Source organism: Papaver somniferum, chromosome 8, assembly GCF_003573695.1.
Source record: "Papaver somniferum cultivar HN1 chromosome 8, ASM357369v1, whole genome shotgun sequence".
NCBI lineage: Eukaryota > Viridiplantae > Streptophyta > Magnoliopsida > Ranunculales > Papaveraceae > Papaver > Papaver somniferum.
In genome coordinates, this window is record NC_039365.1 from 115777163 (window position 1) to 115801595 (window position 24433).

Here is a 24433-nt window from a genome sequence, read left to right on the forward strand (position 1 = left end):
CAATGGATATTCAAAATCCCATGCTACTTTGTATAGTGCACATATGACATGAATCATGATATGGGTCTTTATTGTGTTTCTTCGAACTGATTGCACTTCATCTCTATAGCAATTAAATCATATATATAATATAGAAATCGTAAGATTCATAACCAATACAAATATTCCTGTCTCTAAGAAAGATCCTTAATAATTGCAAATTCTGATTTTTCTCATCTATGATCATTACTTCATTAGTGTACTGAAGGAAGCTATCAGTAGAGGATGGATTTTTCTTGCTTTAGATGTCTCTAAAAACAAATAAAGTCGTGCTGCATTCTAAAGACGCTTTTTGGAATCAGTTCTGGAGTCTGGACTACATGCTAGGAGAGACTTGGTTTAAGTGGTAACCGGAGCGCTATCCCCATCCAATAATCCTGGCCGCTAGATTCTAGATTGGTATCCTCCTTTGGCAATTATGGTATCAGTCTTAAGTAATCATGTCAAAGATCTCATGGAAATTCGTCATCCAAAACACATTCTTGCAGGTAAATCATGGATAAAGTTTGATGTGTAATGCATAAATTAAGGAATTAAATCCAAAGATGGAGGAGGAAATATCTGTCATCCTAAAAGACCAGGACCAGATTCCATGGGGTGTACCTATAATGAAGTCAAAAGAAGTGTTGGGTAATGGACATTGACAGTTTGGCTTAGTAAACTTTAAAGCAATTTGCTTAACCAGACCCCAAGAAACAAGGATTTGTGATGTAAAAACATAGAAGCACGCCCGAACTGAAAAAGGGGGAAAAAGCATACTTATTCCATGCACGAATTTGTTACTTTACATGTACATTCAGATTTTGTTGTCGATTTGGTAGTTAGTCATGCCAATTATATGTTTTTTATTTTTAAAAGTACCTGAGGTGTTAGTTAGGCTGAACCCTACTGACCTACGGGTGCACATATGGTTGTGAAGGAAAAAACACTGATACCATGACAGAAGAATGATGCCCGTATTGACTGCCAGACACCTAGTTCTTTTATTGGGTGACCGTGTCATAGTATCAATTGGGGTAGAGGTGTAAAATGGGCCGCGTTGTGCTGACACGCCACACCAGAAAGTGCGCGTAACATACTGTGTTGTGCTATATTATGCCACGAATTTAAAACATTCTAGGTTTTGCTGTGTTTTTTTGGTCAAAAGTACAACATAAAATAGTACATAGGCATAACGCATGAATAGCCGTGATGTACCATGTCGATACACTTATTTCATACATTTCAGAATAAATTTTTCTCAAATATATGCACAACGAGTATTCATTTAATTTTAAAAGATAATTATTATAAATCTATTACATAATGAGGTAGGATTCATGGACATTCTTACATGGATAAGGTCACACAAAATATGCACCATTTTCTTCGCAAAACCCAAACGACAATGAATTTAAGTGTAATATTTTGATGATACCTCTTATAAGACTCTATATTCCTACAAAAAAAATGAACGCAATTCAAGATAGCAAACCTCACCATCTACCAATCTTAATTTCAACCGTTAAATTTGAACGACTGATATTCAAAGGGGTAGATGGTCGTTTTATACATCTCGAATTGTGTTCATTTTTTGTACGAATGTAGAGTCTTATAAGAGGAACATATCATCAAAATATTACACTTAAATTCATTGTCGTTCGGGTTTTGCGGAGAAAATGGCGCAAATTTTGTCTGACCTTATCCATCTAAGAGTGTTCATGGATCCTCCCTCATATATATTATTAGACTTTTTTCTTAAATATAATATACTCCCTCCGTCCCACTATTAGTTGACCTACTTTATAACTAAATTTAGTTATAAAGTAGGTCAACTAATAGCGGGACAGAGGTAGTATGATTTTACATGATAACCATTATATCATTATATATCTAATTATCAATTAAACGCCATAATTGACATATTTAAAACATCAAGTTTAAATTTTATAATTTTAATTACTTAATAAATTTAAAAACTGCATATATATTCTCATAGAAATTAGTTAGCATAACAAATTAAAATGGAGTGATCCTAGGTTAACTAGAATAGAGATTTTTTTGTGAAATATATATGCAATATGGTGTATTATGTTGCGCTTTACCCGTACTAGGTGATGTGTGTGCTTATCCGGTCCGCGTGTTATATGTCGTGTGTCAATTAGGTGGCATTGTATGGAATACGTATCTACCGTGTTGTGCTCAAATCTAGCGTGTTGTGATGTGCTTGTGTTGGCACAACACACTTAATTTACACCTCTAAGTTGAGAATTGTTTACAGAGCTTGCGAGAATTTGAGATTTATCAAACACTTCGTAATTTATTTGGAAGATGGTTGTAAAGATCTGGGATTTATCAAATACTTTATAGTATATTTGGAAGATGGATTTTTCATATGTGTCTCTTACCTAATAAAAATCATGTATATCTCTTGAACTTGCTCGGCCAGTTTAACCTGAATTATATGTTATTGGACTGAAAATATTAATAGAAACCTCAATTGAATCCCTTAATGTCAATATACATCTTCATAATCACATACATAAAAATAAGCACAAAGAAATTTCTTAAAACCCTCAACTAATTGTTGTACTTCATGACCATCGATTAATCCAATTGATTAAAATTTTGGAAACTGCGAACAACTTTTTAATGCCTTAAAAAAATAAGACACATAACCCTATGCTTATTTTGTGTATTATCAAAACCAACAGTAAACCTTGCATAGCAGCGAACATCATCTCATTTAAAGAAAATATAACAAAATTAGAATATCATGAAAAAATAAAAATTTCACCATCATTCCACTCGATCTAAGAGACCTTAATCTAGGAAACCTTAATAAAAACCATAAAACTCAATCTAAGAAACGAACATTAAGATACCTTTAATTAACTGAATCCTAATCAATATTGAAAACTCAAATCACCCAAATTGTATGCTTACTGAAACCAAACCTTTATTTTCATTTTTCTGTTTTATTATTGTCTTCATTACAATTATGATTGAAACCTTAACAGTTAAATATTTGCAGTAACAACAAGAATCAAATACTACCCCCTTCAATCCTTTTATAAGCAATCTGGAACCCTATAATTAATTGTCTTCTTCATTATCCTTATTCTTCAACCAATCTATAGTTAGCATGATAGCAAGAACAAATATTTTATGGATTTATTCTAAAATGGTTTTCAAGGATTCATTTTGCTAATTTAAAAGAAACCATAAAAATCCGTATTACAAATCCAAATATCGATGCACAGTGAAACAAAAAACTAAAAAGAAAAGTAGAAAGAAAATCGAAAAGGAAGTTGTTAGAGCATCACTCGGTCAAACTCATAAGTTTTGCTATATCAAGCTTGTTGTTAATTTTATTTGATCAAAACAACAACTTGATTTATAATCTACTTAGGTCTACCTCAGACTAGGATGGTAGTTGAGTATCAAAATTCACTAATCTACCTTGAAGATTGAATACTAAAGAACAACGGGGACACCTACGAAAACTTTATCAACAAAGGTATGTGAAGACTGACTATCATATTTACTCATATTTGTTACTATTTTATCCACTAAGACAATATCTCATGACTTTAGTGAAAAGACGAGGGTACCAAAATACACCACAATCTTTTATTTTATCACAACCTATTCAAGACCCACCGTGTATAAACCTCTTTAAGTAACAATCACTATAGGAATATTTCAACACGGTGTCCACTTGGAACAGGGTTAGTCCGGACTGGCCTAATGATGTGGGAAATCAAATCCAAGTGGCGAATCACAATACACCTTTCGTGATCATCTATGGATACAAGATCGAGACAATACAACAACAAGATGTTCACTTGATAATATTTACGGTACGAGACCGAAACACTATAAGATCAATATCAAGTGCTTAGTTAATGTACAAGTGTATTTACTTTAATTATAATATAAACATAATTATAATGCGAAAATAAAGTAAATCACACACCAGAATTTTGTTAACGAGGAAAACTACAATCTTGTAGAAAAACCCCGGGACCTAGTCTAGTTTTGAATACTCAATGAATTAAGACGCTACAAAATGTAAACCTGCAACTTCGTGTAGACGATACCAAGTAATCTAAAATCCTAATTACTCAGCTTCAACAGTATTCTTGTTTTGATAACATCTAGCAGAACCGAAGTTCTCAATAGACGTTTGATACTAGATATCCTAGCAGAACAGGCATTCTCTTTAGGACTAAATCTAGTATATCTTCTTAATGGTTCACAATAACTTCTTCTACCAATCTTTCAACTGGAAAGACAAGATTCTTTTGGATCGTATTCCAAACAGTAAATGATCAAAACTGTTTGGTAACCAAACTCACTTTCTAATCACAATACCGAAATATATGATAAAAACACAGTTACGGATCTTCTAATTTTAAGACCCGTTACCAGATCCGAAGCTCCTAGGTTACGATATCAAACAAGAAAATGATTACCGAAATAATCAATATTGAATACAAGGTTTATGATAAAAGCACAAACAACTTGTTGATCTCAAAAGGCTTATATTTATCGAAAATAAATAACCTTTTTAATCCGGAAAATCAAGTCACAGAAAGTCACACCAAGATCAAAACACAAGAATAATATCTTCAAAGTCTTCAATTTTCGATTTAATCTTCAAAGTAACAACCTGCAAAAATAAACTTGATTCCTTATTGATTTGTCGCACAAAACGGAGTCTGTTGACAATGGAAAATAAGTGAATATATCTTATAGATCTAGAAAAACTTAGATCCATAGAAACGTTAAATCTTTGATCTAGTTTGAGTGAGCCTTATATCAGAAGAGAAGGTTGAAAAGACGAGGGTACCTAAATATACCTCAATCTAAAACTTTTCCACCTATAAGTCCTTTCTCCGCAAGTGATTGTCTATGGACTTAGTCGAGACAATACAACTAATCGGTTCACACTTCGTGTGATCGTCTATGGATACGAGATCGAGACAATACGACAACAAGATAACTTGTGTGATTGACTATGGATTCAAAATCAAGACAATACAACAACGAAGTATGTTTATTTGATAATAGGTTCGGACTTAACCAAACACAATAGGATTGCTATCAAGTAAATAGGAATTAACGTTTGTGTATTTTACTTCTAATTATAATAAAACAACTATAATTGCGGAAATATAAAAGTAAAATACACAGCAAGATTTTGTTAACTAGGAAACCGCAAATGCAGAAAAATCCCGGGACCTTGTAGAGAATTGAATACTCTCAGGATTAAGCCGCTATACAAAATATAAACCAACTTCGTATAGTTGAGACCAAGCAATTAAACCTATAGTTCACCTAGTTCCGTCTGTATCCCTGCGCCTCCAATTTGTAATAAGTCATGCAGTTGGAACAATTCCTTTGGTTCGAATACTTTTTAGTCACAAAGACAATATACTGATGCCGATCTACTCCACTAATCAATCAAGGTTATCACAAAGATAAACCGATTATAGTTGGATCCCCGGCTGATCAAGTTTTGTGCACATCAAAGATTATGAACTCAAACAAGCAATCTTCTTTGTCTTCAAATCTTCATAGATCTTCAATAAACACCTGCACACAATCAATTTGAATCTCTTGTGATTAGTCACACACAGAACGGAGTCTGTAGACAATGGATTATCACAAGACGTCTTTAGATCTACAAACAGTCTAAAGATCCCCGTCGAAACTTCGATCTAGTTTGAGTGAATCTTATATCAGAAGAGAAGATTCTCGAGCATAAACAAACTAGGTGCAATCAAAGTTCAACCACCATTAGTTAATCAAATCAATCTAAAACTAATAATAAACTGCAATTATCTACTTTCCCACCAACGGTAATCGTAGAGATTCCCAATCCCAAAGAAGTCATTAAAACGAGCGGTCGTAAGAGATTTCGCCAAATTAGGGTACTTTCCTCTCCGAATAGACGGCTCCACCAGTAACAACACAACTAGGTAGTTTTGCTAGCTCTGAGGATTAGTTTGCTTGAAATGAAAACTTCAATATTTATAGACCAAGGAATTTCCAAAACCGAAAATATTCTCAAGATATGCAATATATTTCCAAATTCGGTTTTCATAATTCCTGGAAATGCTCTGTCCAAATATTGACCGAAATCTCAGTAGAAAATCTCCAATTAGTAAATGCACATTACCAATTTTTATTTTCTAAAGATATGCATTTTAATTGATGGAAATTAAAAGCATATAAAACTAAAAACCTTAATTAAAAGATTCTCAATTTATTTCGATCCGAGATTCTTTCCTTTACCTATTAAGGAATATCTTTGAAAAATAAAAGATAAGAGTTACTACACATGTTCAAAGTATGTCCACATCTTTACTTTGTAAATCCTTTTTCATATTTACAATCTTGGAACCGATTTGCCACACTTCCAAACAAGTTTAGAATTGGTTCATCTGATTTCCAAGAACTATGTGATTGATCAAAAACATTCAATCACCATTCATGGGTTTAACGGTTCTACCAAAACAAGTTTCAGTTCTACCTTCATGTGGGTACTAGGATCAGTCACACTAGTTACCAAAAGTTGGTTGACTAGGTACTAGGATCGATTACCACATATATATGGTATAAACTTGTATTCGGTTGCACAAGTTATATGATTGGTCACACCAATTACTAAAACTTGTTAACCTACTACAAGGATCGATTACCATCTTGTAATTAGTCCCAACCAAGTTCTAGGATCAGTCATCCAATGACTAGGACTGGTCACACTAATTACAAATATCGATCATACCATCTCATGTGATTACTTAAGATCGGTTTCACTAAGAAAAGTCATACCAATACAAAAGTCAGGCATTGTGAATAGTTTTACCAAGATACATAAACAAGTTATGAGCGGTTATACTAAACACACATATTGATAATCCAAAGATTTTCAACGAATAACAATACCAATAAGCCTAGCGATTTCCCTTTCGATTCATAAAACAAGTCTATGAATTGTACTTCTTTTAAACGAATGTAAAACATTGTTTCCTAGGAAAAAATCTTCACCCACCCATACACATAATCACAATAGCATTCATACGATTATGTCGATGTCTTATATACGAAGTTCAAAAGATAGACGTTATACTTCGTATTATAATTCCTTAATATTATGGCTAGCTAGAGTATAATCATTCACAACTCGAAGTTATGTTTTCAATATGCACGACTTGAAAGATACGTTAGGAATGAAACAGTTCAAATGAAATATTACTAACCTCAAGTGGAAGGGTGATGTCGTCATTGTAGCTCTTTACTTCTTCACATTCTTCAAGTCTTCACGTAATACTTGTAAGTCTCATATCCTAGTAACTTTCTAGATAACCTATACGAAGTTGACTCTAGTAAATAATCAAGCGACTCTTTAAATGAGTTTTGATTCACTAAAATATGACAACCAAACTTGACATACAAACGCTTGGTGGGTTCAACCAATCTACGCTCAAACAATCTCCCACTTTGTCAATTTTAGTGACGAAACTCTTACATCATATGGATAAACAAATTACAAGAATTCATTACACATACGCTTGATTCCGAGTTTCAACAGCAAAATAACCTGTATACATTCAATCCATAATTGCCATTGTTGACAGTATAATAACAAACCCAATACACCCCCTAAAGGTAAGATAGGTATATTTTCAATCCGCACGTCTTTGTTATTCCCTTTGTAGTCCATATAACTACAAGTATCAATATGATATGTTACTCCCCCTTAGTCTATGATTTACTCTTTCGTTAGATATAACGTTTAAGCACCATTGTCCTTTCCTTAGTGATACAAAATCACTTGTTTACTCCATATATTTCTCCCCCTTTTTGTCACAAAATTACAAAGGTACGAGCAAATAAAGGACAACCCATAAGGATCTTACAAATCTCAAAAGACTTGCAACCTATAAATGTTAAGCACGAGGGTTCCACACACCATTTTAGGTAACTAATATCAAAACCGAAACCACAGAGTAATTTTGTTTTGATATGTTACCAAGGAAACAAGTGTTTCCCTAATAGTTTATCAAAACAAAAATCGACTAAGCACCTTAGTTCTTTTGCTAAACTGATTGCACAAATACAATCGCTTATTCGATAAGACCAAAATAAAGATCAGAATTAACTCTATTTTTCTCATCAGGTTCTAATTATTCAAATAATAATTTAGACATTTCACTTTTAAACAAGACAAGTATTAGGTTAGTTAACTAGCATTTCTTGTTAAGGCATTCGATTAGACTTGAATAACCGAAACCTCCACTTTGATAAGTCTAACTAAGATCAGAAATAACTTAGTTTCTCTTATCCTGAATCCAATTGGACTAAACAATTGATCCCTAAAACCCTTTTTGTTAAGCCATAAACAGTTCATACAAACCAAATAAATCAACTTGCATAATTGTTTACCTCAACCGGAAGCAATTGAAACAATCATAGACATTATAGTTCCGCAATTGCACCGTAATTTTGTAAGCCTAAGCAATTGATACCAAACAATAAAGCAACATAGAAATAGTTTTTCTTAACTGGAAATAATTGAATCACACACACATCCATACACAAATAATGGAATCAATTGTACCATAATTTTGTTAAGCAAAAGCAATAAATATATGCAATAAAATCAGGCTTTTCTTAAACAGGAAAACGATTAACTAACAAATTAGTTGCCTCAAGTTCTGCATCCTCTTCTCCATTTCTTCACATCTTTCCGGGGAGGAATATCACCATGTTGTCATCCTCTTGCAAGACAAAAGAACAACAACAAAAACCAACTTTTACTAGAGAAAGGTTGAAAATCGGTTTTAACTAATGCGATGCAAATGTTGAAATCCCTAAACACATATGATTTTATGCTAAACCAAAAGATTCAACATATTGTGACTTTTTCACATATTGGTTTCAATCGGAACCCCTTATGATCCTTTTATAAATCCTACCAACATGGGCAAGAACTCAATCCCGCTAAATCAAAAAGTCACCCAAACCATAAGGGTTCACACCAAATGAGATCGAATATTAAGGTTAAGAAAACCGAAATCAAACATCCATAAACATACATAGCAATAATATAAACATTCAAGCATTGGTTATGTAATCGAAAACTATCGTAAAAAAAATTATAAACTAATAATTTTATTCATAAATAATAGATAGTTTTATTCAAAATATACGTAATACAATTACTCAAAGAAATCAAAAATTGATCTTTATTCTCCTGGATTAATCCTTCATCTCAATGCTAGAGGAAGGTAGATTATTACTTCCAGTCTTCAGCTTGTGAAATTCTTCAAGTATATAACCTTGTTGTTTGACCAGAATTTCTTGCAGTTGAGAAATTTTCGTGAAGGATTCTGCAAGAACATGTAATTTTGTCTTTGATTGAACACAAAAGTGTGTCAATGCTTCAATACACTGAGCTTTCTTCAGCATATTCTCTCTTTCCTTCTTTCTAAGCCAATCTCTCTTTTTGATTTTGATCTTTGATTTCTCTATATCAAGAGAAGATGCAGACTTATTCTTGAGGTGATCTTTCTGATCTAGCATCTTATCAAGAGACGACATTGGATCCAGACTCATAGTTCGAACAAGGAATGACCAAGAAAAGAGAAGGATCTTTTTATAATTTTCATACTTCCGAAAATATAATTTTCCTAAAGATACGAGTATCTCAAATGTTTTCTATTACTAGATTTTATTTCCATAATCTACACAAAAATGCCTTCATCTTTCTTCTTCCTCACAAAAATTTGGCACACGTGGTGAGGAAAGAATTCTAATACCGATTAGGTGGTATTAGTATGATATTTTCTCTCATTATAGAATTTTGAACAACCAGAGTGTCCTTGATCTAGTATCGTTTGAGAAATACTCTTTTTGTTACCTCGAACTAGCGAAGTATCTTGAGAATGACTTGGGTTGCCTATGCAACTTTTAGCAATTGTGTTTTTGAAACAGTTTTTGCACTTTGTCTTATTTTTTTCCTTTATCATTAGATGATTTAATAACATCGGAAGACATGTCCATTTTTAAAATGGGTAAATCACTAATGGAGGAGGAAGGAATAAGATTGACAACAAATGCAATATTAGTTGTTTCTTGTTCTTCAGAATCATATGAATAAGAGGTATCATCTAGAGTTACAGCCAGAGCCTTGCTTCCAGTGTATTTCTTAAGATTGGGACAGTCTTTAGCAATATGACCAAACCTTTTACACTTAAAGCACTGAGGTTGATATTCATCATCTTCTTCCTGATCCTTTTTGATAGGAACTCGATCATGTGGACGTGAAGATCGATGAGTATCCTTTATGAATCTCTTACTTCTTTTCTTTAAGAGATCTCGAAACTGTCTAGTAATCAATGATAATGATTGTTCAATTTCATCATCAGAATTTTCTGCAATTTGTCATCTGAATCATCCATCTGTCTATTTATCTCCATTGGAGCTTTCAGAATTTTTTCAGCTTTAAAAGCGATTCCTTTAGTTTGAATAGACTGTGATTCATGATCAAAGATATTTAACTTTCCAACGAGTGTGCTTCGTGAGAGTGTTGAAAGATCATTTGCTTCTATTATTGCATGCTTCTTAGAATCGTATGACAACGATCTGAAAATTTTGCACACTATATATTTTTGAGAAATACTCTTTCCAAGAGAGAAAGAAGCAATTACCATCTCAGAGAGTTTGAAATAAAACTCTTCAAAAATGTCGATGTCATCCATTCGAAGGTTTTCCCAATCGGACGTAAGAGTTTGAAGTCTAGCTTCTTTCTCTGATGCATAGCCTTCGAATACGATCTAAAGATTATCCCAAGCTTCTTTCGAAGTTTGACATGTTGATACATGATGTTGTAGATCACGACTTACAACATCTATAATAGCATTCAAACCATCTGAATTTTGCTTAGCAAAAGCCTTTTCTTCGTTTGAAAATTCCACTAAGCGTTTAAACTCAGTTTCCAAATTTTCTACTTTCGGGTGATTATAACCATCAACGACTAATAGCCATGTATTAAATTCTCGTGATTGAAGAAAAGATCTCATAACATATTTTCACCATAGATAGTTTGTTCCGTCAAATCTTGGCGGTACGTTAATTGAAGTCGATTCATGAGAACTCGAGTTCATTTCTTATAGGTTGGATCGCACCAAATACAGACTGTTAGATCTTTTCGTGTTTGCCTATACTGATACCAATTGAAAAGATGAGGGTACCCAAATAAACCTCAATCTAAATCTTTTCCACCTATAAGTCCTTTCTCCGAAAGTGATTGTCTATGGACTTAGTCGAGATAATACAACTAATCGATTCACACTTCGTGTGATCATCTATGGATACGAGATCGAGACAATACGACAACAAGATAACTTGTGTGATTGACTATGTATTCAAGATCGAGATAATACAACAACGAAGTATATTTACTTGATAATAGGTTCGGACTTAACCAAACACAATAGGATTGCTATCAAGTAAATAGGAATTAACGTTTGTGTATTTTACTTCTAATTATAACAAAACAATTATAATTGCGGAAATATAAAAGTAAAAGACACAGCAAGATTTTGTTAACGAGGAAACCTTAAATGCAGAAAAACCCCGGGACCTTGTCCAGAATTGAATACTCTCAGGATTAAGCCGCTATACAAAACTTAAACCAACTTCGTATAGTTGAGACCAAGCACCTAAACCTATAGTTCACCTAGTTCCGTCTGTATCTCTGCACCTTCAACTTTTAATAAGTCACGCACTTGGAACAATTCCCTTGGTTCGTATTCCAACAGTAAAGGAACAACAAATCTGTTCGGTAACAACTCTGTTCAAACAAGTGATATGATTATGACAAAAGGCTCTTCCGTTTATCCCAGTAAACTCCTTTTTCAGGTTCTTAGATCTATCTCAATACAACTACCAAAGTAATTGTCTAGATTTTGCAATCAATACTTCTTAGTCACAAAGACAATATATTGATGCCGATTTACACAACTAATTAATCAACGTTATCACAAAGATAAACCGATTATAGTTGGATCCCCAGTCGATCAAGTTTTATGCACACCAAAGATTATGAACTCAAACAAGCAATCTTCTTTATCTTCAAATCTTCTTAGATCTTCAATAAACACCTGCACACAATCAACTTGAATCTCTTGTGATTAATCACATACATAACGGAGTCTGTTAACAATGGATTATCACAAGACGGATCCCCGTCGAAACTTCGATTTAGTTTGAGTGAATCTTATATCAGAAGAGAAGATTCTCAAGCATAAACAAACTAGGTGCAATCAAAGTTCAACCACCGTTAGTCAATCAAATCAATCGAAAACAAATAATAAACTGCAATTATCTACTTTCCCACCAACGGTACTCGTAGATCTTCCCAGACCCAAAGAAGTCTTTAAAACGAGCGGTCGTAAGAGATTTCGCCTAACTAGGGTACTTTCCTCTCCGAATAGACGGCTCTACCAGTAACAACATGATAGACGCATTTATGTGTCTAATATAGCCCAATTGTATATATTGTTAGTACCCATTTTTGTACTTATTATGGTATTTTATTTATTTGTAGGTGTTTTTGGAAAAATAAGGTTTTGCGGCGAAAGTGACTGAAAATGTGGCATTTGAACCTCTGTAAACAGTGAACCGGAAGTACCCCGAAAGTATGACGGAAGCACCCCAGAAAAATTACTATTCCCCCCACCCAAAAAAAAAAGGATGTTTCCACCCCAGTTGCTAAAGGGACACCCAACAGTGGTTAGGGGACACCCTTTCTTCACGATTCAAAAAAACAAAAAATGGCGGGAAAATCTTATGCCATGCACACTTCACTGGCAGTTTAGGGTTCGATCTTGTGTGGGCTTTGAGAGAGATTCAATCGCTGGAAATGATTGGGATGGGCCTAATATAGCCTAACAGGCTTGGTACAATGAATTGGATCGAAAAACTTGGGCTGAAAAATCCGTTAGAGAAGATCAAAGCTAAACAGAGACCGAAGCATCCTGGAAAGAATATATGTGGAAGATACTCGAGTAAAGAGGGAAGATATTGTACCTAGAAGGATATATATCGAATCCTAGAAGATAGAAATATCAAATATCTTCTATTAACGCATAATCAGAGTTCACAGGGAAACAAATCTTGGTTATTCTCGTGATAATAAAGAAAAGATATGTGGGATTAAACCAAGAATATTTTGGTTGCTGTCGAGTATAAATAGGTTGTTGAGGTGATAGAAAAGGGTGTCGAGAGTTGGGAGGAGAAGAGAGGAAGCTGCAGAGGAAGAATCACGAATTCTCTCTGCTGCTGCTGCTGTTCGTGATGAACATGAAGAACGGACCTGCATCAGCAGTCGTTTTTCAACAGTGAAATAGACTCACAGGCGTGGGTCGTAGGTGTGGGTCTTAGAGCTACAGTAACAATAGCACTTCTTCTGTGTCGTTCATTTTGGACACTTTCTGTGGGTAGCACATTCACTGTTTTATTATTTCATCTCCATTTTCATCCTTGTAAACACCCTTTGAGCAATAAATAAATATTTTGAGCGTGTTTTTATCATGATGAGCTAAACCCAACACTGGGACGACGGAGGAGGTCGAATTTCATCCATGTGGTAATTTCATTAATTCTTTTATTTACTTTTTGCACTAATTTTAATTGAATTAAGATTTTAAATTAATTACTTGTGATTTCATTTGATGGAGTATGCTTAGTCCTAGGGATTTTTGATATGCCATGCTTAAGAAATACAAGTAATATTTTATAAAATCTATCTTGGAAATAAACTAGAGTTAATATTTGTTTTGTTTTGAACTATAATCGCCTAGAATTAAATTCTGAACCACTTGAAAATGAAAAATGGCCGAATCTTTAGTCCCAGTACCTCTCGCCCATTGTTTATATTTTTGTATATATATTTTTATTAAATCTAAAAATTCCATTAACCTTCACAAGTCCGAGAATTTGAACCTCATTACTATAACCCATCAAAAATCTTAATCACAACACAACTAGGTAGTTTTGCTGGCTCTAAGGATTAGTTTGCTAGAAATGCAAACTTAAGTATTTATAGACCAAGGAAGTTTGGACACCATGGAATTTCCAAAACCGAAAATATTCTCAAGATATGCAATGTATTTCCAAATTCGGTTTTCATAATTCCTGGAAATGCTCTGTCCAAATATTGACCGAAATCTCAGTAGAAAATCTCCAATTAGTAAATGCACATTACCAATTTTTATTTTCTAAAGATATGCATTTTAATTGCTAGAAATTAAAAGCATATAAAATTAAGAACCTTAATTAAAAGATTCTCAATTTATTTCGATCCGGGATTCTTTCCTTTAGCTATTAAGGAATATCTTTGAACAATAAAATATAAGAGTTATTGCACATGTTCAAAGTATGTCGACATCTTTACTTTGTAAATCCTTGTTCATATTTACAATCTTGGACCCGATTTGCCACACTTCCAAACAAGTTTAGAATTGGTTCATCCGATTTCCAAGAACTATGTGATTGATCAAAAACATTCAATCAGCATTCATGGGTTTAACGGTTCTACCAAAAGTTTGTTGACCAGGTACTAGGATATGTTACCACATATATATGGTATAAACTTGTATTCGGTTGCACAAGTTATAGGATCGGTCACACCAATTACTAAAACTTGTTAACCTACTACAAGGATCGATTACCATCTTGTGATTAGTCCCAACCAAGTTCTAGGATCGGTCACCCAATGACTAGGAATGGTCACATCAGTTACAAATATCGATCATACCATCTCATGTGATTACTTAAGATCGGTTTCACTAATAAAAGTCATGCCAATACAAAAGTCAGGCATTGTGAATAGTTTTACCAAGATACATAAACAAGTTATGAGCCGTTATACTAGACACACATATTGGTAATCCAATGATTTGCAATGAATAACAATACCAATAAGCCTAGCGATTTCCCTTTCGATTCATAAAACAAGTCTATGAATTGTACTTCCTATAAACGAATGTAAAACATTGTTTCCTAGGACGAAATCTTCACCCATACCCATACACATAATCACAATAGCATTCATACGATTATGTCGATGTCTTATATATGAAGTTCAAAAGATAGACGTTATACTTCATATTGTAATTCCTTAATACTATGTCTAACTAGAATATGATTATTCACAGCTTCGCAGTTATGTTTTCAATATGCACGACTTGAAAGATGCTTTAGAAATGAAACAGTTCAAATCAAATATTACTAACCTCAAGTGGAAGGATGATGTCGTCGTTGTATCTCTTTACTTCTTCACATTCTTCAAGTCTTCACGTAATACTTGTAATTCTTGATGGGTCAGATAACCGACTTTGTTTTACCACAAGTGCACGGTGTCGAAATTGTACACAGTAGCAAATGTGATTCGTTCCCACGAGGAGTGTTCTAACTTACTTCTAACTAATACTATCACCTTTATAATCAAGATCAATTCAATTGGTAAATTTCAGATGTGATACAAAGAAAACAGAATGCAAACTAAGATATTAAAGTGTCGAGTAAGATGAGAAAAGGTTAAGGATTCGGGAATCCTTCATAGGCAAGGTTTACTTGTGATTTATCGCGAGAGTCTCTATTTTACTCATGTAAAACAGCAACGCCTGGCTACTTAAACATGGAAGATATGTCGTTAAAATTTATTGATAATAATCGACGAAAGATTGCTTGATCTCGACCTAAAAGTAGAACCCCTAGTCACTATGTATACTTGGCATACAAAGTAGAAGAGTATTCATAAATCTAATATCAATCAGGTCACAATGGGATTGTACATAGCTTACCTATGTGGTATACTTGGTATAAAACATGAAAAGATCTATAAGAACAATCACAAATATGAGATACTCAAACAGAAAATTAAGCTTTTGATTTAAAGAAACTCTTGTTCATAAACACAAATGATCTAGCCTACAAGTTCATCCTTTCACCCTAACAGTAGTTTAGCAAACCATGGTTTTCTCAAAAGCCATAAAAACTGATAAAGGGAATAACAAGCTAAGCATAGCGAAAGAAAGCTTAAACCTAGTTTCTTCAATGTAAACGACGTCCTCTCCCATCTGCCTCTGTTCTTGTTTATATAGCAGCTGTTGTAGACATTTGACTGAGACCTAGCAGATATTGCCAAAGCCCAGTCCATCTGATCCATTACTACCTCCAGTTTCCAGATTGAGGCAATTTCCAAATCCTGGTTCTACCAACTCCATTACCCTGTCCACTTAACCACCGCCCCAGCACCTCTTAGCCAGCATAGTCTCCCTAATTATAAACCATATCTTCACTTCTTGTTAAACTGACCCCAGCATCATAAGCAAATTGTCTGCAGCCAATTCATTCTCCATTGCATCTTCAAACCAACTCCAAAGTTTGGCCAAAACTCATAATATCATCACCACTACGAATTCAGATCAACCAACATACATACATAGCCACAGCTCCTCTTTTCCATCGTACTTGTTCAAATCCAACTATAGCAGACTCCAGGTCATCACCAGTAACACCAATACAACCATCCACCAGCTTCATTCTCCTCAACACCATGACTGTATCCAATTGAATTAGCCATCAGAATGCCCTCACAATTGTTGCCGAGATGACCATCAAAACCCCACTGATGTTGTAGTTAAACCATCACCAGTTGACCCAGTACAGACCCAATTTTAATCAATAACACAACCCCAGTTTCATCTATTGCCGTACTGCAACGAGATTGCACCATGGGAGCAACACCGGAAATCTTGAACACAACAGTACCTTCAAACACCGATGCTGCTGATTTGAGAAGAACTCCATCGACAAACAATTAACAGCAGCTTCAGATCAAACCCACTCCTGCCATCATTGTTGTGCTTGATTCTCAATTTAGAGATTTAATTTCAGACCATAAATTCCCCAAATCTCGCTCTCAACATCTGCTTGTCTTCCCGAATTCCACTCCCTTTTAACTGAACTCCAACACCGCTCTTTGTCATCTCCATCTTCCTTGTCGTTTCCCAGACTCCATTGTTGTTTGCTTACTTCTCAATTGAAACCAAAAGTCCCAGTACAAATCTGCCGAGACCAGTCCATATCAAAACTAGAAATCCCCAAAATCTGTTGCTTAATCTTCTCATTGATTCTTGGCTGAATCCAGTCCTTGCACTTCAATGAATCGAACCCCTTTAATTCCTTGTTCATTTCCATCTCAAATTTCAGATCAGACCCACATTTCAGACCACCAAACACCACCAGCAACTGCCCATCTCCGCTTCCTTGTTGCTGTCATATTGAGATGCCAAGAATAATGCAGAATCGCATGAAACAACTCCCATAAATTCAATCACAGTATCGTCCATTCCCATTCTAGAGAAACTGTTGCTAAGACAAGACCTCTGTTTGATAAGAAATGCAGATTTCTTTTGCTCCGAAGAAGAGGATAATATTCCATAGATAATTGTGGTGGAGGAAGTGGCCACGTCTTGCATTTCTCTTCAGCCACTAGTGGGCCGGGCTCGTCTACATGGGCAAACTTTGCAACTCCCTGGCTGTGAAGAAATGTAGCCAAGCAGGTGATGCCATGAGTGACTTTGCTCACCTTTGTGGCACACGCGAATTAGCTCCTTGTTTAGCCATTTGTTCTCTAGGCGAATGGAATTGCTCGTGTTTCCTATAAAAGCCTTAAAACATTATTATTAGGTAAATAACGAGACCTAGCTAATATAAATGTGAGAGTAAACATGTAGCATTTACGTGCTTATTAAATACCCCCACACTTACTTTTTGCTAGTTCCGAGCAAAATAAAAAATATATCCGCTCCACAGCTGGATAAGAGTGATGTCTGCTAAACAGCGAGACGATCCCACTAAACAGTGGTAGAGTAATGTCCGCTAAACAGCTAGACGGAGCCACTAAACATTGGCTTAAAGAAGTCTGCTAAACAGCGAGACTGATAAACAGAATGACCCGCTCAACAGCTGGTCATGTTATACAAAAGAAATTTTTTTACACCCGCTCAACAACCGGTCATGTTGTGCATTTTTTTTTAGAGATCCGCTCCACAGCTGGTCATGAAATAAAAGTGAATAACCTACAAAAATCTAAAGTGTTAACCGCTACCCCACACTTAATCATTACATTGTCCCCAATATAATTGAATCATCCATCGTAAAAAACAAGGTGGGAAAATTCGCAAGCAAACACATAAAAGATTAAAAGATAAAGAAAAAGGAACAAATCTGGTGGGTTGACTCCACGAATGATATTTGTTTCCCAGCTTGCGCGCAGCAAGTAATCTCATCCAAAGTGAAGAATGATGCATAATAGCAACCTGCCAGCATATATGTAAAGCCTGAAAAGTTGGAGATCAACCCAACACACAAGTTCAGCTGCAACTAAGAACCTGCGAAGATTATAATCAACCAAGAATATGTGAAGATCCACTCCTTGTGCAAAACGGTCCATAATACTCAAGTCATACTTTTTCGGGATCTGTAAACCATTCACACCAACAAATACAGACTGTTCAATAGTGTGTATTTGAAGCACAAACTCTAAATTTGGTTCAAGATCAACTGAAATATTTTCAGTAGACAAACTATATTCACTAAAAATAGGAGGAAGCAATGTGCTAACCATTAAAAAAGGCATCGCAGCATCACACTCAGCAAAATGATCTAAGCATAGATCTAGTGGTCCACGTTCATCAAAAGCAACAACTCCTAAATCTGGGTCTAGGTCCGCGGAAATAACTTCCGTTGTTAAGTTACCTATATTACCCATTGGAGGATCAAATGCATTGACAATGTCAATTAGCATTGGGTCATCGGAGTCTGCAAAATGGGCTAAACAAGTGGAGAGTGGTTCAAAATTAGCAGTCCAGGTTAACTGCCCTGTATCAATTGGTTCCACATTCATGTATGCTTCTGGAGAACAGTTAGATGCATCAATAAAAGGATTTAATGCAGCAACAATATCATGCATAACCGGATATTCAGAATCAGCAAAATGGAAGCAATCGTCTAACAATTCAGTTTCTGTCAAATTTTTACTCCCTGCGATGTTATCAAATTATTCTCCGAGATCCACTAAACAACAGTCACTAGAATGGTCATTCACACATTCAACCATGCAAACAGATTCACAAGCATCGGAAACCAGAACAGGATTAGAAGGATTAAAAACATTTATTTCCATTTTCATGTTACCAAAAGAAAGATCCATAATCCCATTCCGGAAATTTATAATAGCATTCAAAGTGGCCAAGAAAGGCCTACCTAGTATGACTGGAATCTGTCCACTAGGAATAGAAACAAGCTGCATATCTAAGACAATGAAGTCGACGGGAAAGTAAAACTTCTCAACCTGTATTAACACGTCTTCGATTATCCCCCTAGGTACTTTTACGGACCTATCCACAAGCTGAAATGTAACACTAGTAGGTTTAAGCTCACCTAATCCAAGCTGCTTATACACTCAACATGGAAGAAGATTAACACTTGCACCTAAATCTAACAATGCATGCTTAATGGTTTGGTCGCCAATAACACAAGATATGGTAGGACAATCAGGATCTTTATATTTCGGTGGTGTGTTCTGTGTGATGATGGAAGTGACCTGTTCAGTGAGAAAAGCTTTCTTTTTCACATTCAATCTGCGTTTCACAGTGCAAAGGTCTTTCAAAACTTTAGCATAAGATGGAATCTGTCTAATAACATCAAGCAAAGGAATGTTAACTTTAACTTGCTTAAACACTTCTAAAATCTCACTGTTTTGAGTTTCTTTAGTTTTAGGTAACAGTCTTTGAGGAAAAGGAACACGAGGAATGTATGAAACCTCAGGCTCATCCTTCTCATTTAAACCAACTTCTGTATTGCTAGAAGGAGTAGCCTGGGAAGTTGAGGACGAGTCCCTGATTTGCTCAATTTCCTCAAGAATAGGATCCTGATTACCTAAAACTCTACCACTTCTCAAAGTGGTAATGGCCTGGACATGATCCGAAGGTGTAACTCCAGATTGGTTCACCTCAGAAGTACCTTTTGCATTTGGGCGAGGCTGATTAGGGAAGGTTCCCTTATCCCTCGCACTCAGCTGACTAGACAGCTGTCCTAATTGATGTTCCAAGTTCGTTATCAATTTTTGTGTAGTCTGTTGGAATTGAGAGGCACTTTGCTGGAATTGAGAAAATTGCCTCATGTCTTGACTAAGTTGTAAAGTATTCTGTGTCAACAACTTTAGACTTTCTACTAAACTAGGATATGTTTGTGTGAAACCTGACAACATGTTGCTACTTGGTTGGTCTTGATATTGACCCTTAGACCATGAAGAGTTAGGGTGTCTCGACCACCCTGGGTTATATGTGTTCGAGTAAGGGTCAAATCTTTGGTGATTGTCCTGATAGAGAGCATTGGCTTGCTCTATGACATTATCATCAAAGGAATGGTCTACAAACGTTTTAGAACTAAACTGACTTTGTTCTAACGACTCAATTCGCTTTGCCACAGCAGCAATTTTAGCATCCGAGTCAAATTTAATATCAACTCTATGCACTTCATTCCTATTAGGTGCAGATTTCTTAATGGGTTCCTTAGCGTCCCATTCCTGAGTTTTTTCAGCTACTTCATGCAAAAATTTATACCCCTCATCAGCACTCTTTTCCTGAAAATTACCCCCGCATAATGTTTCCACCATGGCCATAGTTTTGTGATCTAATCCTTCATAGAGAATCATAGTGAGTCTCACGGTATCAAATCCATGGTGCGGACATTGCAACAAGATATCATGGAACCTTTCTAAGTAATCATAGAGAGACTCTCCTTCTTGCTGCGAGAAACTATTAAGACTTTGACGTAAAGCCGTGGTTTAATGCCTAGGGAAAAATTTATGCAAAAATAACTTCATCATCGCATCCCAAGTGTGGATGGAAGAAGACGGTAATGCATCAAACCACGATTTTGCTTTATCTTTCAAAGAGAATTAGAATAATCTCAATCTCAAATACTCATCGGTCAAGTCTTTAATTTTCACAGTACCACATAGTTCCTCAAAGTCCCTAATGTGGTAATAAGGGTTCTCAGTTTCTTTGCCATAAAAGTTTGGCAGAGCCTGGATGGTATTAATTCTAATCTCAAAATGTGCTTTAGTAGTCGGCAAAACAATGCATGAGGGTTGGCTAACCCTAGTAGGGTACATGTATTCTCTTAAGGTCTTAACAGGAGGGTTTACCTCCTCATCATCAGTTCCAGACATGACTCAAAGTTCTATTGATCCCAACCAGTAGTGGGATTCTCTAACAAACTAGGCAGGGAGTGACAATTCAAATCCTAGCTTGGCAAACAAATGCAATGCACAACAAGCAAACAAACAATTAGATAATACTATCTTTACCGATTTACTTACTTGCACACACCATAACAGCAAGAAAATTCAGCATACACAAAAGTTGCAGGTAACTTACTCGCGACGCTCCTAGATTAACACTTTAGTTCACAGAACTTATGTGGCTGAGCAATCTTTAGCTCCTATGGTACCTGAAAAATCAAACAAACTAAAGAGATAAAAAGGATCTAAAAAGAAGTCTAAAAAAAAAATCTATTCAAAATAAAGCTAAAAACAAAATACAAACCAAAACAAAAATAAATCTAAGCTACAATCAGAAATTCAAAAGTATCAACTAAAGTAGCTAGCAGCCACTCCCCGGAAGCGGCACCAAAAACTTGATGAGTCGGATAACCGACTTTGTTTTACCGCAAGTGCGCGGTGTCGAAATTGTACACAGTAGCAAATGTGATTCGTTCCCACGAGGAGTGTTCTAACTTACTTCTAACTAATACTATCACCTTTCTAATCAAGATCAATTCAATTGGAAGATTTCAGATGTGATACAAAGAAACCAGAATGCAAACTAAGATATTAAAGTGTACTTGTGATTTATCACGAGAGTCTCTATTTTACTCATGTAAAGCGGCAACGCCTGGCTACTTAAACATGGAAGATATGTCGTTAAGATTTATTGATAATAATCGACGAAAGATTGCTTGATCTCGAACTAAAAGTAGAACCTCTAATCACTATGTATACTTGGCATACAAAGTAAAAGAGTATTCACAAATCTATTATCAATCAGGTCACAATGGGATTGTCTATAGCTTACCTATGTAGCATACTTGGCATAAAACATGAAAAGATCTATAAGAACAATCACAAATATGAGATACTCAAACAGAAAATTAAGCTTTTGATTTAAAGAAAATCTTGTTCATAAACACAAATGATCTAGCCTACAAGTTCATCCTTTCACCCTAACAGTAGTTTAGCAAACCATGGTTTTCTTAAAATCCATAAAAACTGATAAAGGAAATAACAAGCTAAGCATAACGAAAGAAAGCTTAAACCTAGTTTCTTCCCTGTAAACGGCATCCTCTCCCATCTTCCTCTGTTCTTGTTTATATAGCAGCTGTTGTAGACATTTGACTGAGACCTAGCAGATATTGCCAAAGCCCAGTCAATCTGATCCATTATTACCTCCAGTTTCCAGATTGAGGCAATTTCCAAATCCTGGTTCTACCAACTCCATTACCCTGTCCATTTAACCAACGGCCCCAGCACCTCTTAGCCAGCATAGTCTCCCACTCCTGCCATCATTGTTGTGCTTGATTCTCAATTTAGAGATTTAATTTCAGACCATAAATTCCCCAAATCTCGCTCTCAACATCTGCTTGTCTTCCTGAATTCCACTCCCTTTTAACTGAACTCCAACACCGCTCTTCGTCATCTCCATCTTCCTTGTCGTTTCCTAGACTCCATTGTTGTTTGCATACTTCTCAATTGAAACCAAAATTCCCAGTACAAATCTGCCGAGACCAGTCCATATCAAAACTAGAAATCCCCAAAATCTGTTGCTTAATCTTCTCATTGATTCTTGGCTGAATCCAGTCCTTGCACTTCAATGAATCGAACCCCTTTAATTCCTTGTTCATTTCCATCTCAAATTTCAGATCAGACCCACATTTCAGACCACCAAACACCACCAGCAACTGCCCATCTCCGCTTCCTTGTTGCTGTCATATTGAGATGCCAAGAATAATGCAGAATCGCATGAAACAACTTTCATAAATTCAATCACAGTATCGTCCATTCCCATTCTAGAGAAACTGTTGCTAAGACAAGACCTCTGTTTGATAAGAAATGCATATTTCTTTTGCTCTGAAGAAGAGGATAATATTCCATAGATAACTGTAGTGGAGGAAGTGGCCACGTCTTGCATTTCTCTTCACCCACTAGTGGGCCAGGCTCGTCTACATGGGAAAACCTTGCACCTCCCTGGCTGTGAAGAAATGTAGCCAAGCAGGTGATGCCATGAGTGACTTTGCTCATCTTTCTCGCACACGCGATTTAGCTCCTTGTTTAGCCATTTGTTCTCTAGGCAAATGGAATTGCTCGTATTTCCTATAAAAGCCTTAAAACATTATTATTAGGTACATAACGAGACCTTGATAATATAAATGTGAGAGTAAATGTGTAGAACTTATGTGCTTATCAAATACCCCCACACTTACATTTTTCTAATCCCGAGCAAAACAAAAAACATATCCGCTCCACAACTGGATAAGAGTGATGTCTGCTAAACAGCAAGACGATTCCACTAAACAGTGGTAGAGTAATGTCCGCTAAACAGCTAGACGAAGCCACTAAACAGTGGCTTAAAGAAGTCTGCTAAACAGCGAGACGATTCCAAGAAACAGTGCTTGAGTAATGTCCGCTAAATAGCTAGACGGAGCCACTGAACAGTGGCTTAAAGAAGTCTGCTGAATAGCGAGACTGATACACAGAATGACCTGCTCAACAGCTAGACTGATATGCTTTTATGCTAAACTTAAAGATTCAACATATTGTGACTTTTTCACATATTAGTTTCAATCGGAACCCCTTATGATCCTTTGATAAATCCTACCAACATGGGCAAGAACTCAATCCCGCTAAATCAAAAAGTCACCCAAACCATAAGGATTCACACCATATGAGATAGAATATTAAGGTTAGGAAAACTGAAATCAAACATCCATAAACATACATAGCAATAATATAAAGCATTCAAACACTGGCTACGTAATCGAAAATTATCACAAGAAAAATTATAAAATAATAATTTTATTCATAAGTAATAGATAGTTTTATTCAAAATAGACGTAATACAATTACTGAAAGAAATCAAAAACTGATGTCTATTCTCCTGGATTAATCCTTCATCTCAATGCTAGAGGAAGGTAGATTATTACTTTCAGTCTTCAGCTTGTGAAATTCTTCAAGTAGATAACCTTGTTGTTTGACCAGAATTTC

At 35.5% G+C, this 24433-nt stretch overlaps 1 protein-coding gene and 1 long non-coding RNA gene across 2 annotated transcripts; both read right to left on the bottom strand.

The window, feature by feature from the left end:
* Nucleotides 1-15958: 15958 nt before the first annotated feature.
* Nucleotides 15959-23311, bottom strand: LOC113302726. Its single transcript, XR_003337058.1, has 2 exons — nucleotides 21552-23311; nucleotides 15959-18497 (listed from the first exon to the last, which is right to left on the bottom strand). It is a non-coding gene; the product is annotated as an uncharacterized LOC113302726 (long non-coding RNA).
* On the bottom strand, nucleotides 15967-21556 carry LOC113302725. The gene is made up of 2 exons (XM_026551668.1): nucleotides 18731-21556; nucleotides 15967-18586 (listed from the first exon to the last, which is right to left on the bottom strand). The coding sequence occupies exon 1, from the start codon at nucleotides 20822-20824 to the stop codon at nucleotides 19571-19573; it is 1254 nt and encodes a 417-aa protein (XP_026407453.1). The 5' UTR covers nucleotides 20825-21556; the 3' UTR covers nucleotides 15967-18586; nucleotides 18731-19570.
* Nucleotides 23312-24433: the final 1122 nt, after the last annotated feature.